This window comes from Rhamphochromis sp. 'chilingali', assembly GCF_963969265.1.
Source record: "Rhamphochromis sp. 'chilingali' genome assembly, chromosome: 8".
Lineage (NCBI taxonomy): Eukaryota > Metazoa > Chordata > Actinopteri > Cichliformes > Cichlidae > Rhamphochromis > Rhamphochromis sp. 'chilingali'.
In genome coordinates this window covers 21,744,998-21,761,631 of record NC_137935.1, presented here as the reverse complement: position 1 = coordinate 21,761,631, position 16,634 = coordinate 21,744,998, and the positions used below count along the sequence as shown (strand labels likewise).

The 16,634-nt window shown below is 41.8% G+C and overlaps 1 protein-coding gene across 1 annotated transcript in view; it reads left to right on the top strand.

Moving 5' to 3' along the window:
* The window catches only part of arhgef17 (Rho guanine nucleotide exchange factor (GEF) 17), a 66,056-nt gene that overhangs the window by 39,444 nt on the left and 9,978 nt on the right, over positions 1 to 16,634 (top strand). Inside the window, exons 3-11 of the mRNA XM_080888810.1 lie at positions 4,554 to 4,631; positions 10,244 to 10,426; positions 14,706 to 14,822; positions 15,268 to 15,360; positions 15,469 to 15,645; positions 15,786 to 15,836; positions 15,950 to 16,059; positions 16,197 to 16,282; positions 16,454 to 16,572. Of these exons, the coding sequence (XP_080744936.1) occupies positions 4,554 to 4,631; positions 10,244 to 10,426; positions 14,706 to 14,822; positions 15,268 to 15,360; positions 15,469 to 15,645; positions 15,786 to 15,836; positions 15,950 to 16,059; positions 16,197 to 16,282; positions 16,454 to 16,572 (1,014 nt within the window). The remainder of the gene's footprint in view (positions 1 to 4,553; positions 4,632 to 10,243; positions 10,427 to 14,705; positions 14,823 to 15,267; positions 15,361 to 15,468; positions 15,646 to 15,785; positions 15,837 to 15,949; positions 16,060 to 16,196; positions 16,283 to 16,453; positions 16,573 to 16,634) is intronic.

Genomic DNA, 16,634 nt, shown 5'->3' with positions numbered 1-16,634 from the left:
TTCAGAGTGGTTCAGGTGTCAGGGCTAGAGTTGGCATCACCGGTCACAAACAGCCAGAGGCTGTGAGTCCAGCGTGTGATGTAGCTAAAGCCCAAATTAGACTGTACAGACTCAGTGTGGCTGCTACAGTCTGACAGCCTGTCCGGGGTTAGTAGACAAAGAATTGTATGTTTTTTTTATTGTCAATACATTTTGATTATATAGACCAGCGGTCCCCAACCCCCGGGCCTCGGACTGGTACCGGTCCGTGAGTCGTTTGGTACCGGGCCGCGAGAGTTGAGGCTCAGGTGTGACGTGAATAGTTTTCAGGGTTTTTATTGGTTTTCAGTGTTATTTTGTTATCGTTTTTATTGTTAACTCGTTTTTCCTGGGTCTTTTCACGTGTTATGAATAAATCTTCTTTTTTTCGGTACCGGTACTTGTTTTATTTTGTTGTATTTATCCGCGACACCTTAAAGGCCGGTCCGTGAAAATAATGTCGGGCATAAACCGGTCCGTGGCGCAAAAAAGTTGGGGACCACTGATATAGACACTCCCTGGCCACTTTTTTAGGTACACCTGTTCAGCTGCAAATTCTAAGTCAACCAATCATGCGGTAGCAACTCATTTAGGCATGTAGACATGGTGAAACGTAAGAAAGTTGCTGGTCTGTGTTTGAGAAACTGCTGATCCACTGGGACTTTACCACACAGCTGTCTCTAGTGTTTACAGAGGATGAGCTGCAAAAGGGAAAAAAACCCAAAAAACACCAGGTTTCATCTCTGACCTTAATGATGGATCAAGGCCTGTAGCTGTGATAATAGAGTAGAAAGGAGTCATCCTCACTCATTAGACTGTGGCAGCTTTCCTTCTTCCATCTGCCTCTTTTAAGGTAATTTCAGTTTACTACTCCCTGCAGCGTTAATATTACAGAGAAACAATCATAGGGGAGAGAAAAAAACAACATAATCGGTCAAGATCATACTTACTGCAGTTATTGTCTAGTTGCGCTTTCCTGTAAAAAGATGGGTTATTACCATCATGTTGGGTTTGCTCACATTCGCACCTGTAATTTGAACTCAAAGTCCAGTGATTTTGATAATTAGGCTGACTGCTTGTTTGATGTCCTATTTGGCTGTTTTGTTCGGATCTCGGAATGATGTCTTGTTCCCGGATCTCTGTGTTTACTTGGCTAGAACTGATAAAAAATGGAGGTGGATCTTATTTTGGGAGTTGCATTAAATAAAAGCGCTTGTGAGGAATGTTCTAATATTCGGCTTGAAGAGTGAAAACAAGTCGTGTTGCAGTCGTAGGGTGTTCAACATCTCTTCCTTTTCATGTGACTGAAAGCTGTTAATCCTGGATTCAGCTTTCCGTTTTGAAGGTTGACACTGCCTCAGCCCAGAGCGTCTTGACTTCAGCTCTACTGTGCCTGCCCCGTTGACCAATCAGCCTCTCAGCTGGAGTTACTATGGTAACCCTGCTAGCAAAATGAAACTGGCATTCCTAGCATTATTTCACTGTGTTCTGATGTGTCCATGTGTGATCTAATAAAAGCGACCAGCGCCGGACAGAGAAACATTCCTGTCCTCAGGGAAGCTCCCTTCATATTTAACTTGACTGTCGCGCACAAACGCTCATTGTTTCCCCATCTATTTCTCGTCGGGGTCAAGTGGTCAGCAGCGTTGTTCACTCGACAGCTGTTGTAAGAGTGCAGTTAATTCAGCGCCATTGCACCTGAGTGTGAGGAAATGCGTATATTAACCGGAGTGAAAACAGCCAGTCTCATGAAGAAGCCGTTTCCATGAAGCTTCCGTGAGAAAGAAAGAAAGGATCCGCATTTGTTAAGTTGATTACTGTAAATGAGGTTTCATTTGTGTGAGACAGTCATGCAGGGACAGCTGTGCTCTTGTGTGGAGGAGCTGCAGCTGAAGTTGCTGGGTGGGGGGAGAAACCAGTTTCCAGCAAAGACCTGACGCGGACCCTGAGAGACACATTCGGCCTTCAGTCGATCCATCAACATTTTAACATATTCATCAGTGTGTGTGTTGCTTCTGTGGACCATAACAGGGGACCAAACCACAGCTACTTAGGGGGCAATTAAGGACTATAAATGGATGATTACTATGTTGTTGTTTGCGTCCCTCTTTAGCTTTGTTTAATCCTGTATCTATGCTCCCCAACTCTATTGTGTTTGTGTGTGTTTGTCAGGGGTGAGTAGATTTGGAGAGAAGGAGCAGTTGAGCTGATTTACAGAGAAGTGTCACTGGCGGCTAACTTTCACTGCTGTTTCCTTATTTAAGAGGGCAAATCTTTCACTTACGATCACTCTGTTCTTCACACACACACACACACACACACACACACACACACACACACACACACACACACACACACACTTCTATACACATTCCTCCATCCATCCACACGCCACCTTTCACTCTCCAGCGGTGCCCCACAGCGCCCCTGGGGTCTCCTTAGATGCCAAACGCTAAACATAACCTTTCTGGGAAGTTATTGTTACGGTTATTTATAGGACACAGCGCTGCTGGCAGAGCGGAGCAGGGGAAGAGGGGGGAAAAGCCTCCTCTGTCTATTTTTTGTGGCCTGTGTGTGTGTGTGTGTGTGTGTGTGTGTGTGTGTGTGTGTGTGTGTGTGTGTGTGTGTGTGTGTGTGTGTGTGTGTGTGTGTGTGTGTGTGTGAAAGAGAGAGAGAAAGAGGGGGAAAGAGCCATTGTGGTTATATATGCACCATAGGGGTATGCCTGTGGCTCTGTATGATATTTATAAGCCATGTTGGTTACCAGAATATTTTGGGAGTGTCTTTCGAGACCCTGGATAAAGCACATACTCCGTGATTGGAATCACTGATTTCGGTGTCACATTAACTACTTTTTAGCATGAGTCATTATAGCATGAACGAGCCGTGCTTGTGTGGACTTCCTAGCCCCGGTGACGCCTGACCATGGAGATATAATATTTCAATGGAAAAGCTTAAAAAATATAGAGCTCCTGCCACTGAGTTTTCTATTTACTTCTTGAGAAGAACAGATAAGTGAAATCAGATAAACCTAGGACAACAACAGTGATTGTGATTTCAGTTTAAGTGTTGCGTCGGCGGTGTTGGAGAGAAGGCGTGCAGAGAAAGGAAATGTAGATTTAAAATGCCAGAAAGACAAAAGGTCCATTATCGAAACACAAAAAGAACCGCTGGTTGTTTTTGTTTGTGGATATTTTTGACGATGGCGCACATCAGCACTGAAAAATGATGATATTTATTACCATATGACTTACAGGCTGAGTGATGTTTCTCTTGTTTGGTCATAATCCACCCCGCTGTCTTGGGATCTTTTACTTTACAGACTGCTGGGAGTTTCCTGCTTTAAATGTCAACAACATAAAATTTTCATTTCCTATTAAAGTGCTGTTTCTTTGCTTGACAAAACGGAGCTCACTTGCTTTCTTTGTGCCCGTGTTGTTCTGCTTTCGTCTTTACTAACCTGGATGAGCCTATCCCTCTGGAAAAGGGAAAATCTGAACTAATCAGACCTCATGACCTTTTTCCACTGATCCAAAGTCCAACCTTTCTTCTTCCTAGCGAATTGAAGGCTTGTTTCCCCCCAATTATCCTCACTGATAAGTGGTTCTCTTAAGGCTGAACAGCTTTTCCAGGGATTTAATTTCACCAATTGGTGAAAGGATCAGGATTTTCTTTTTCTGACTACATTTCTTCCTTGAACAAGGCTCACGACTATCTGTCCAGGTTTTAATAATGCGTTGGAGGGTCTTCAGCCTAGTTTTAGCAGTTTCGGCAAACTTGTTGAGCAGTCTGAAACTGAGGAACATTATTCCACCACTGCAGGGCATGTTTTCCAGCTTGAGAAGCATCTCACTGCATCAGGTGAGGTTGAATAACTTGTTGCCAGACTAAACATATGAATCACTCTATGATAAGCTTAGTTAAATCTAGGTGGAGTTCTTGTTTTTTTTTTTGGCCCGGCAGTGTTCGTGTTGTTTTTGCATTTGACGTTCTTTGTCATTTTCCACCTCTGTATTCACTGATTAAAAATTTAAGCCTTAACTTTCTGAAGAGTAAACATACACTCTGCTCAGAATTACCCCATATCAAATTTTGTATCCTGTGTAGAATTTCCAAGTAAAAAGAAATCATGTGAAACTGAACGTATTTAGTGTTTTTAGGCTTTACACTGCCTTTAAAAGCTCACAGTGCTTTCTGATCCTCCATAGCAAGATTCAGTTGTATTTGCTGTACCTGGTACACACTTTTTACTTGACCTTTTGAATTCTAGTTTATTTTTACTTACTTAAAAGGAGAAAAAAAATGAGGAGAATGCATTATATTGTATTAGATTTAGCTAATAGCTATTTTCCATCTGCAATCGCATGGGCAGGTGAGCATAAAACACCACTGCGATATTTTTACAGCATTGCATGTGCTTCTGTTTGTATATTATGTGGTTTGTTCATGACATAAAGGAGCATTAGATATGAACTAGATGACCCTACAAACATTAAGTGACCTTATATTTCTTTCTTATTCTTCTGTCTTCACAGGATATGAGGAAGCATGTCATGATGACCCTCTTAGACACAGAGCAGTCATATGTGGAGTCACTGCGTACTCTTATTCAGGTAATGTAACACACACTCACACACACACATAACTTCACATGCTCTCTTACGTATCTCTTGTTATAAGTGAGTCGTATTCGCAGGCAGACACGCAGAATAACTAAAAACTACAGATTGCTGAGGACATGAATACTGAATAACTGTGGATGTTATGTAATCCACTTATTCTCATTCATCCTGTCAGGCTAATCTGTTAACCCCGTCACATCCCACTGTCATCAGCATTATCTGCCACACACACCCACACTTCTGTATCCTATACCTGTCTGTGCTCTAATAGCTGACTAACCTTTACCCCAAATCTTAGCCGCATCCCTCTGTCTGGTTAACACGTTCCCAAACATGCACACACTCACTCTGGCACCCTGTGATCACCCTGTTGTGTAACCTGTCGCTGTGTGTGGGTGAACAGTAAGCATGCGTCTGCATTTTTACAAAATGTTCGCTCACATGCGCACACGCTGACTTTGACTGTGTGTGTGTTTCTGTGCATATGTGTGGCCACAAAGTGAATAAACCCAGGCCGTGTTCCCATGACGACACAGGGAAAGTAAATGTTACCACGGTGACTGGTGTATAAGTGCAGATCCTTGACGGAGGGTGTCAGATTTAGTTCGGGTGAGACGGCTCTTAAGTTGAAATCGGACTCTTTTGGGTTTCTGTTGAGGGACTTTTGGTGAAGTGCTCTGTGAATAATACAAGCTTTTGCCATATAACTAAGATGATTTTAAATCAGAGAGTACTTTGTGTTTAGTAAAGCTGAACTAATAACAGTGGTTTTAACAGTCTAAACAGTTTACACCTAGTCTTTTAAGAGAGGGCCATTATGCTCATTTTCCTGGTTGCATGGTCAGTAGCAATACTCATGTAGGCTGTTGCTTTTTAATGATGCTCAGGGCACCAAAGTGTGGCTGGAAAATATCCACCACACCATTACACCATCAGCACCAGCCTGAACCTTTACAAGGTAGGACGTAGGCATCCCTTCATGTTGTTTATACCAATTTCTAACCCTACCATTGAGTGCATTCCTGTTCTCAGCTGACAGAAGCGGCATCCAGTGTGGTCTTCTGCTGCTGCCGCCCATCTGCAGATTCAGAGGTGTTTTTCTCCATATCTTGGTTGTAACCAGTGGTTATTTGAGTTACTGTGTCCTTCTTGTCATCTTGAAACAGTCTGGCCGATGTCTTCTGACATCAACAAGATTTTCAAAGACACTTTTTTGGTCTTTTTTTTGGACTGGCCTGTCTGTCTTGTTTCTGACTTGTTCTTGGTGATTGTCTGCCTCAAAAGCAGCTGAGCTGCACATACAATGACACACACTATAGAACAGGTCTGTTTTACCCCGATTCACATTTAGCCCAAAAAGACCCAAAACAGATTTATTCTCTGCAGTACAGTTGTACAGTATATGCATGTGTTACCTACAGTGGGGCAAAAAAGTATTTAGTCAGCCACCGATTGTGCAAGTTCCCCCACTTAAAATGATGACAGAGGTCAGTAATTTGCACCAGAGGTACACTTCAACTGTGAGAGACAGAATGTGAAAAAAAAATCCATGAATCCACATGGTAGGATTTGTAAAGAATTTATTTGTAAATTAGGGTGGAAAATAAGTATTTGGTCACCTCAAACAAGGAAAATCTCTGGCTCTCACAGACCTGTAACGTCTTCTGTAAGAAGCTTTTCTGTCCCCCACTCGTTACCTGTATGAATGGCACCTGTTTGAACTCATCATCTGTATAAAAGACACCTGTCCACAGCCTCAAACAGTCAGACTCCAAACTCCGCCATGGCCAAGACCAAAGAGCTTTCGAAGGACACCAGGAAAATTATTGTAGACCTGCACCAGACTGGGAAGAGTGAATCTACAATAGGCAAGCAGCTTGGTGTGAAAAAATCAACTGTGGGAGCGATCATCAGAAAATGGAAGACATACAAGACCACTGATAATCTCCCTCGATCTGGGGCTCCACGCAAGATCTCATCCCGTGGGGTCAAAATCATCATGAGAACGGTGAGCAAAGATCCCAGAACCACACGGGGGGAGCTGGTGAATGACCTGCAGAGAGCTGGGACCAAAGTAACAAAGGTCACCATCAGTAACACACTACAACGGCAGGGAATCAAATCCCGCAGTGCCAGACGTGTTCCGCTGCTGAAGCCAGTGCATGTCCAGGCCCGTCTGAAGTTTGCCAGAGAGCACATGGATGATACAGCAGAGGATTGGGAGAATGTCATGTGGTCAGATGAAACCAAAGTAGAACTTTGTGGTATAAACTCAACTCGTCGTGTTTGGAGGAAGAAGAATACTGAGTTGCATCCCAAGAACACCATACCTACTGTGAAGCATGGGGGTGGAAACATCATGCTATGGGGCTGTTTTTCTGCCAAGGGGACAGGACGACTGATCCGTGTTAAGGACAGAATGAATGGGGCCATGTATCGTGAGATTTTGAGCCAAAACCTCCTTCCATCAGTGAGAACTTTGAAGATGAAACGAGGCTGGGTCTTCCAACATGACAATGATCCAAAACACACCGCCTGGGCAACAAAGGAGTGGCTCCGTAAGAAGCATTTGAAAGTCCTGGAGTGGCCTAGCCAGTCTCCAGACCTCAACCCCATAGAAAATCTGTGGCGGGAGTTGAAAGTCCGTGTTGCTCGGCGACAGCCCCAAAACATCACTGCTCTCGAGAAGATCTGCATGGAGGAATGGGCCAAAATACCAGCTACTGTGTGTGCAAACCTGGTAAAGACCTATAGTAAACGTTTGACCTCTGTTATTGCCAACAAAGGTTATGTTACAAAGTATTGAGTTGTATTTTTGTTATTGACCAAATACTTATTTTCCACCCTGATTTACGAATAAATCCTTTACAAATCCTACCATGTGGATTCATGGATTTTTTTTTCACATTCTGTCTCTCACAGTTGAAGTGTACCTCTGGTGCAAATTACTGACCTCTGTCATCATTTTAGGTGGGGGAACTTGCACAATCGGTGGCTGACTAAATACTTTTTTGCCCCACTGTATGTGATTAAATAATATTTGGGTTTTTATCTGGCTTAAAGATTTTAGGCCTTATTTAAAGCAAAATATACAAAAACACAGGTTTGAAATGGACATGTTGGACACACAAAGGAGAAATTAAATTAACATGGATATAGTAATGGTGTAATGGTGGCTAATGGTGTAACTGGGCCATGTCACAAAGACAAATGTTGCCACACAGTTCATTCAAGTTGATTCTGGAGTTTTTCCATCAATGTGCATGTCTGTCTTCCCACTTCACTGCTGCCATACTGTACCTGAGACTATCTAAATACAGAGAGGAAAGAGTTCGTCGAAACTGAGGTGCTTTCCTGTGACATAACGTTCGCAATTCCAGATAGTTACTGATTTGTTATGTAACACATTTCCAAGAAAAATGGATAAAGGAAGTCGACCAGCTTTCTTTTGTACAGATGTTTAAACCAGGAGATTGAATAAAAAGTGAAATGTGTCATGCAGTTCGTCAGTGCAGCATTCACAGCTTAGCGAACTTTGCAAATTTGGGAGCAATAGGGTTGAATCTGTCCGAGTTCATTTAAGAGTTAAGCTTTGAAATTTGGAAACTCAATTAATGCGATCACAGTGTGAGCGTCTCTGAGTTTGAGTGCGTCTGAGTCGAGCTTGTCGAAAGCAAAACTGTGTGATCTACACAGAATAAGGACAAAGGACAAAGTGAAGACAACATGTGATGGCAAAACCCGGTTTAATCATTTTGTTAATGTGCCGTCTGTGTCGACTGTGTTTATTCTGCGTTTACCCCGTACTGGCCACAGTGTTCATGAAATGTCTGCTCATATCAGCCTCGATCCAAGATTGAGATATCAGGGGTATGCTGTAACCAGGCATACTGTGTAGACATGTGCAGGTTTGACTTTTGTTTATTAACGCGTTTATCTTTTGTCTTTCTCTTGGTGTTTTTGCTTATTTGTGAATGCGAATGCAGCTTTCATTCATCAGATAATGCAGGTGGCGTGATGTGAGGAATGAATTGCCAGACGCCAGCTGTTTTGAGCAGTGGCTGTTTTTGCAGTAAAGAGACCGCTTTTAGAGTGCATGAAGATTTCAGCAGCTTTAAGCATACAGCTGCAAAATTCTTGTAAACACATATTTTGTAAAAAATGAAAGAACTCTTTTAGCGTGAATCTTAGGGCTTAAATTGTAAGAAATAAATGTGTAAAATTACAGAAAATGTTCTAGTGGCTTGTTGGACAGACTGTCCTGCAATTATAAAGTGAACTTTTGTTTGTTAATTCAAAGATAATGTCCTATTTCGTTTATTTATTTGTGTATTTCTTTATTTTACTGTGTACAGATGGTGCAAAAGAAGACATTTCTATAGTACATAGTAAAAAAACAGAAAGTTTTCTATCATTTAATTATCTTTTACTCAGTTACGCTGGTGTGACACGAATGGCCATGGGGTGGAGATCTTTATCAGCTGAAAAATGTGTGAAAATGCAATTAAAGGTCCAAAATTTATGTCATACTTCACACTTTCACAAGGCCATCTAGTGGGATGGATCGTTGTCCTTGCCGGGCTGATTCCGGCCCCCAGGCCTTATGTTTGACACCCCTGACATGAACAGTTTTTGCTCTAAATCTACTGCACACCTGACAAAATTGCAGACTATGATGAAACAGCCTGCTTGGATAGAGAGCCTGTTTTGATATTGATAGCATTTACATTTGCCTCATTTAAAAAGGGTCCCGGACAGCAGACATGCACTTGTCCCCGGTCGTATTTATGGTATCCACTGCATTTTGATAAACATATATGCAGACTAAAAGTGGAACACAGTAATAAGAAGTTGATTTTAATAACAAAATTATTACAAGCAGTAAGACTGCAGTCGTTTTTTTATACGTGGGGCTTCTGGGAAACACCGGTCTTGGTGTTTATACTCTGGCAGGGTTCAACTAACAGGTTTACAAGGGTAAATTCTGTCACAGCAAACTTTTGCCTGTTTATAATTAAGACTTTACATATCAAAACAGGCACTCGATAGATGTTGTCTTTCTTGGAAGTTTTATACACTTGTTATTAAAAATAGAAGGGTGCTGGGAGAGTGCAGGCCTCTGCCAATTTTATAAGATCGCTCACCCGAGATTTAATGGGTTCATACATTTACCCGCTGAGGTGAGAGGAAAGATTTATGTCATGCTTAGGCAACTGTTTAAATTTTTAATTAGTCCACTGATCACGTGTGAAAGCAGTGGCAGGTTGATATAGAACGTGACATCAGTTTGAGAAAACACACTTACTATTGTTACTGTGCCAGTAACACTAACAGACATAAACTGAGGGATTACCACTGGATTTATTGTTCACTGGTTTTGAGAGGCAAGCTTGATATAAGCTCTCCTAAATGGATTTGATGAGTTAAACTGGCCTCCTTTGCGTTGTCTCCTCTTCATTGTTTTTGGCTGATAAAGTAACTGGTGCAATGAAAAAGTCTAAAATCGATTGCAATACTTTCTTAAAAAGACAAACACCTTATTAGTTTATGTCAAACATATTTATATGATCTGCTTGCTCATCAGCTGGTGATTCTCTCCTCAGGGCTACATGCGTCCTCTCAAACAGCCAGACAGCGGCTCTATAGTGGACCCCCTGCTGGTGGACGAGATGTTCTACCAAATCCCAGAGATCCTGGAGCACCACGAACAGTTCCTGGAGCAGGTCTCCGGCTGCGTGAGCCAGTGGCACGACAGGCAGACCGTTGGACACCTTCTTATCCAGTCGGTAAGCAGATATGGCAATAAGTCAAAGAGCACACATGCAGCTTCTTAACAGATGAGAACATAAGATATTTGGGCCATCATCAACACACACATGGGTCTTAAGAAAGTGTTGGACCATCAGAACACTTCACTGTGCCCCACCCAAATCTTTCATCACAATTTTGTTTTGTGGCATGAGCCTCAGATGAGGTCGCTTCTTCAGTTTAAAGTTTTAGCTTAAACTGCAAGCAGTGTGGAAATGGCCCTCACACCTTGGTGCACGTTGAGGTGTGCCATCACCCAGGGTTGTCCTGCAGATTAGGTGTTTCCTGCAGTCATTTCGGTGTGCTACCTTTACTCTAATTGTTACTTGTTACTTGTCACTTCCCGTGTAGGGATGGGTACCGGTAGGTTCTGACATAAATGGTAGTAACCAGACCAAAAAGCAGCACACATTTCGGTGCTTTATTTCGGTGCTTTATTTCGGTGCTTTTTTTCCCCTGAGATGTCATACACTTTGGATTCTAGCCAATCATTTTACCTTTCTGAGGATAGTAGGCGGGCCCAGGTAGGTACTTATCGGACACGGCCTCTAGCCCTGCCAGTGTAGCAGAAATGATGACGGATGATGATGGCAGCAACAGCCGTTCTTCTCTGCGTGAGTAGCTTAATGTTGTTCGTGTGTAAGCTAACCATGTTATTAAATTAATGCATGTAAGGTGAACTAGCATACACCGTCGTAGTTACATGCCGCTGTCTTCTTGTTTGATGGCTGATACTCCCTTCACCCTGGTCAAAAAGGCTAAAATGACCAAAGAAAAAGAGGGAAACAGCTAAACATGAGAGGTTTTTGGACAAAGTTTGTGTTTTTTCCATTGATTAAGCACTGCTCCCACACAAGAGTGATACCATAAATCCCCTATAGCCGCAGAAAAGGCTAACATTGTTATCTTTTTACAAAAAAAAACAGCTGAACATGAGAGGTTTTTGGACCAATTTTGTGTTCTCCATTCTTGAAGCACCGGTTCGGGCACCATTTAAGCACCGGCACCGTTTCAAAAGTACCGGTTTGGTACTGGTATCGGATAAAACCTAAACGATACCCATCCCTATTCCTGTGCACACTAGGTGGCATTAGAGGTCTCCACTTATGCTGTATTCCAGAATAAGTCAAAAGTCAAATTTTCGGAGTTCTCGGTTGGCATTTGAATCTCGAACACCCCCACAACTTGGATTTCCCGTTTAGGAAGTTGGAGGAGCTCCGCCTACCCCAAGTTAGCAATCTACAATGGCGTCAATGAACACGAACAGCTTTAAGACTGTAATTTTTATCTAGGAAACTGCCATTAATTAATGAACATGTTGGAGAAGACCCACTTATTATATGTCATGGTGCATGGTGTATCATGTGTGGAACCCACAGTGAAAATTTCATGTGCGTGGGATGATGTTTATTGCTTAGTGGAGATGTCCTGTAGCCACTAGGTGGTGCTGTGAGCATGACTAAATGCTGACACATTAGCTGTCTCCAGACTCAGATTGATCTCAAACATGTGACATGTTGAGACAGACTGAACAATGTACATTTGAGCTCTAACAATTTCACAGCCTGTGATGAATGATCATTCTGCCATGGACATGCCCATTAACGAAAACTTAAAAGCTTCCCAATTTACCATTGGCAAGTACTTTTTAGTCGACTTCTACTGTTTTAGTCCTGGTACCAATACTGCCTTTGTATAGAAAGATTGTCCTATTTTAGCATATTCAGAAATTTTATCTTGACTGTAAGCAAGAAATCCCTTCATGTGTTCCAATAAAGCTGTTGTACATGAGAAAGACATGGAACATCCTACAGTTTAAACCATAACACTATCCCATTGAATTTTGAATTAGTTAGAATTGGTCCACAACTTAAAAAAAACAAAGAAACCACTGAAAGTTACACCTCTTCATCTGTAAAGTGAAACCTTTATGTTGATGAAAAAGATAGCGTGTACGGTGTTTCTGTGGACGCTATTATTTGCAAAAGTAGGGGCAGAAATGAAGCATCTGTGCAGACATGACTCATACGACATTTACTTTCCTGTAGACGTGAGCCTGAATGAATAAACAAACTTCGAATGAGGGGAAACTGTTTTTATTGAAAGATGGTCTATAGTTGGCAACACTAGTTTCATATTTTGTTTTTCCAGTGACCGCATGTTGACCCATTTAAAACTTCCCATGACCCAAGTGTGGCTCCCAAAGAAAAAAAAAAAAGTGCTCCAGAGCTTCAGTGCTGGGCTAAATGTCAGATTTGAGTTTCCTAAGAATAAAGATAGAGGATTTTAATTCCAGGCTAAGAGATTTTCACTAAACAAATTCATCACCGAAGGTACTCAAATGCCAGCATTTGTTCCCTCAGTAGGTCACTGCAGACCATAATCAAAACCCCTAACAACAAACTGCATGTTTAGTAGTAAAGCAGATTGAGAAATGAATCACAAAATTAAATAAACTCATTAATAAATTTTTCCTGTCTGTTTGGAGTAGATGTTCCTTAAAATGACGGTGTAAGAAATGCAATAAAAAGATAACACTGAAAATAACTGTGTGCCTTTGTAGCTAAAGCTGTTGCAACGCTCAGAATGAGGACCCCTCCCCCACCCTTTCCCGCCCTCTCTCCCGCTCTTAAAGCGGCAGCGGTCACTACCGCTACAGGCCTCGTTGGCGCAGTAGGCAGCGCGTCAGTCTCATAATCTGAAGGTCGTGAGTTCGAGCCTCACACGGGGCATGAAATTTTCTGTCTCTTTGTTTGTCCAAGTTGTTTATATGTTTCATAGATTTTAGAAAAAGAGTCTTACATGAAGTGTTTTGTTTGATAACGATAAGTTAAGATGAATAGGATTTATTAAACAAAACACATTAGACTCTAATGCAGTAAGTCCTGCAATGAAGTGCAGGCCTTACTGCTGTCTGTTACGCAGCCATCTGGGAGCATTTGTTATGACAGACAAACTCAGCAGGGGTTCGAAGTTCATTTTGTCAGTCCATAAAATCCTGGACGTTACAGTGATCCCATGCTAATCGCAAACAAACAGCGGAGACGCGCAGGAAATAAATACTACAATAATAGTAAACAATGATCTTATCAGGCACAACACTGACACGACAGTTTCATAAAAAGTAGATTCATGTTTTCATAACTGTATTTTTTACTTTTTGTTTTTAGAATATAATATATACACATTCAGCCAAAGGTTTTACTGAATAGTTTAATCGTCATTACATCATTATGGGTGCAAATATCAGTTGGGGTTTTTGGGGGTGGTCTAATGTTCGAAGGTTAACACATTCAGTGTATTTACAGGGTAAGGAAACTAAGTTTCACCAGATTTTATTCTTAATCTTTCTTCCATTTGTTTCTCCCCGTGTAACTAATCTTGCTCATCCTGCTCAGATTTTATTTGTCAGAATTTTGTTACTGAGAGGCGGATGATAAGGATAGGGAAACCGGAAGTCAGTCCATTTCATCAAAGGGCAGAAAGATGATGACTCAGTGACGCTAAATACAGCACCACATTGTGGTTCTCTCTCTGCTCGTGTCGCCGACTGCTGTGTCTTCTACCCTTTTATTTGTGAAAAGAAAGCAGGTCAGGGTGATTCATCTCAATCTGTGCGTTTCTGTTGTGAGACAGAGAGGACTGCATCCTCAGATTTCTTCTTCTTTTATTCCTTTTTTTTAGTGCCAGTTAAATCAAGTGGAAATCCACTAACGTGAAAGCTTCTTTGTGTGGCTTAGGAATTAAAATAGTAAAATAGTTTGATCTTATATGCCGTTTGTTCTGTTGTTGTCTTCCCTGATTATTTAAACCTCTTAAGTGTAGCTGGTTTATACTGGAATTTTATGTTTTGCTCTTTGCAAGAAATTGAACAAGACTGTGGTGTCTGTGTTTCACAACAATCACCACAACAGTCGCCTCAAGCTGCTTTATATTGTAAGAAGAAGACCCTTCAATAATAGAGATAAAACCCCAGCAATTATATGAACCTTTATTGAACCAGCAGGGCTCAGTGCATTGTGGGAAGCCCCCAGCAGCTTAGACCTATTGCAAGATTCAGGGTCACCTGATCCAGCCCTAACTATAAGCTTTATTAAAAAAGACATTTTTAACTGTCTGTCTCCTGAATCCAAACTAGGAGCTGAAAGCTGAAGGCTTGCCTCTTATTCCACTTTTAAATACTCTAGGAACCACAAGTAAGCCCTCAGACTCAGTGCACAAACTAACTGAAATGTCCTCTTTTTCTTCTCTCTCTAGTTCTCCAAAGAAGCACTAGCTAACATGTACTCTGCATACATTGACAACTTCCTCAATGCTAAAGATGCTGTGAGGATTGCCAAGGAGGCCAAGCCAGCGTTTCACAAGTTTCTGGAGGTGAGTGTTGGATTGAAAAAACTTCTTTTATACATAGTAACGATGCAAGTTTGTCCACTACCAGCTTTTTGTTAGTGACAAAAATGTAGCTTTAAGCTTTAAGTTATGTGTTGCTTTCAGTGTTCTCATTTTTTTTCTGTTTTATAACCATCATCCAGCTTCATTGCAGGCAGAGTCAGAGAGACTTTATTTATACCTAAGGGGCAATTCATATAGATGATACCTTGCCGACCATACATACAATACACAAACATCACATTGGGGAGGCAGGTCAGGCTAGGTAGCACTGGCCGTTTGACAGCAGGAGCAGCTGCTGTGGAACCACTTCACCATCTTGTGGTAGAGATGTGAATTACAGGATTGAGCCAGCTGTAGAGCCTCTGATACTGGTGGTTCTTATATCATCCACTTTGTCTTCATCCCCCCCCTTCTTTTAATCTAACAGCAAAACATGCGTGAAAACAAGGAGAAGCAGGCTCTGGGTGATCTGATGATCAAGCCGGTGCAGAGGATTCCTCGATACGAGCTGCTAGTTAAGGTGAGTGATTTAAAAATCGAACTATGAGCCTGCTGTGAAAGTAACTCAGACTGTTTAGTGATGGAAAGCCCACTTAAACAGAGATGAATGTGCTGTTGTTTGTTCAAGGATTTGCTCAAGCACACTCCAGAGGATCACCCAGACCACCCGTACTTACTGGACGCCCAGAGGGACATTAAACGACTGGCGGAGAAGATCAATAAAGGAAGACGCTCTGCTGAGGAGGCAGAGAGGGAAGCCAGGGTCATCCAGGAGATTGAGGCACACATAGAAGGAGTCGAGCACGTGAGACATTTGCTTACCTCTGCTGATTTGAGCTTTGTTGTCTGAGCGTTATGTTTTTTTCTAAAGCCGCTTTCACCCAGCATAGATAATAAAAACAATAAAGTAAAACAATAACTTCCTTATATGTATGTTTGTCTCAGATTCTAAACCCCCAGAGGAAGTTCTTGAGACAAGAAATAGTCATGGAGGCGGTAAGAAACACTCCTGGAATTATATTATAAAGCTGTATTATATTATAAGGTGTGATCCTCTTGTGAAGGTTACATTTTTCTAACCCTGTACTTGTGTTCCTGTCTCTCTGTAGAAGACAGTGGGTGGAAAGAAGGATCGTTCCCTCTTCCTCTTCAGTGATCTGATCATCTGCACCACTCTCAAGAGGAAGTCTGGCTCATTAAGACGCAGCTCCATGAGCCTGTATGTAATGCACACAGGCCATCAGAGCACAGTTTCTAAACCATACTGCCCCCTGGTGTTAAACAATATGTACACCAGATGTTCACTTTTTTTTTCTCAATTACATCTTTCCTGTTTTTCCCTTCATCCCTCCTCAGATACTCTGCTGCCAGCGTGATTGATACTTCAAGTAAATACAAGTTTTTGTGGAAACTTCCCCTGGAGGATGTGGAGGTGGTGAAAAGTAAGACTTATGCTGCAGTTTGTGTAGAACATGGATCTATAAGTCATATCTACCACCGAAAAACACACAAAGAACCAAAATAATTTTGTTGTTTGGTACTTTGTTATATAAAATCACCTGGAGAAGTAATGTGGAATTTGCTTTTGCTGTTTATTTTTCACCCTTTTCCAGGCTCCACGCAGGCAACAAATAAGGACAGTATCCAGAAGATGATTGGCCGGTTAGATGAGGATCTCAGCACGCTGGGTCAGATCAGCAAACTGTCTGAGACCCTCAGCCTCCCACACCAGGTGCTGTGAAAGATGCAGTGACAAAAAACTCCATCGTTCTCTCTCTTTGCACATCTACTTTT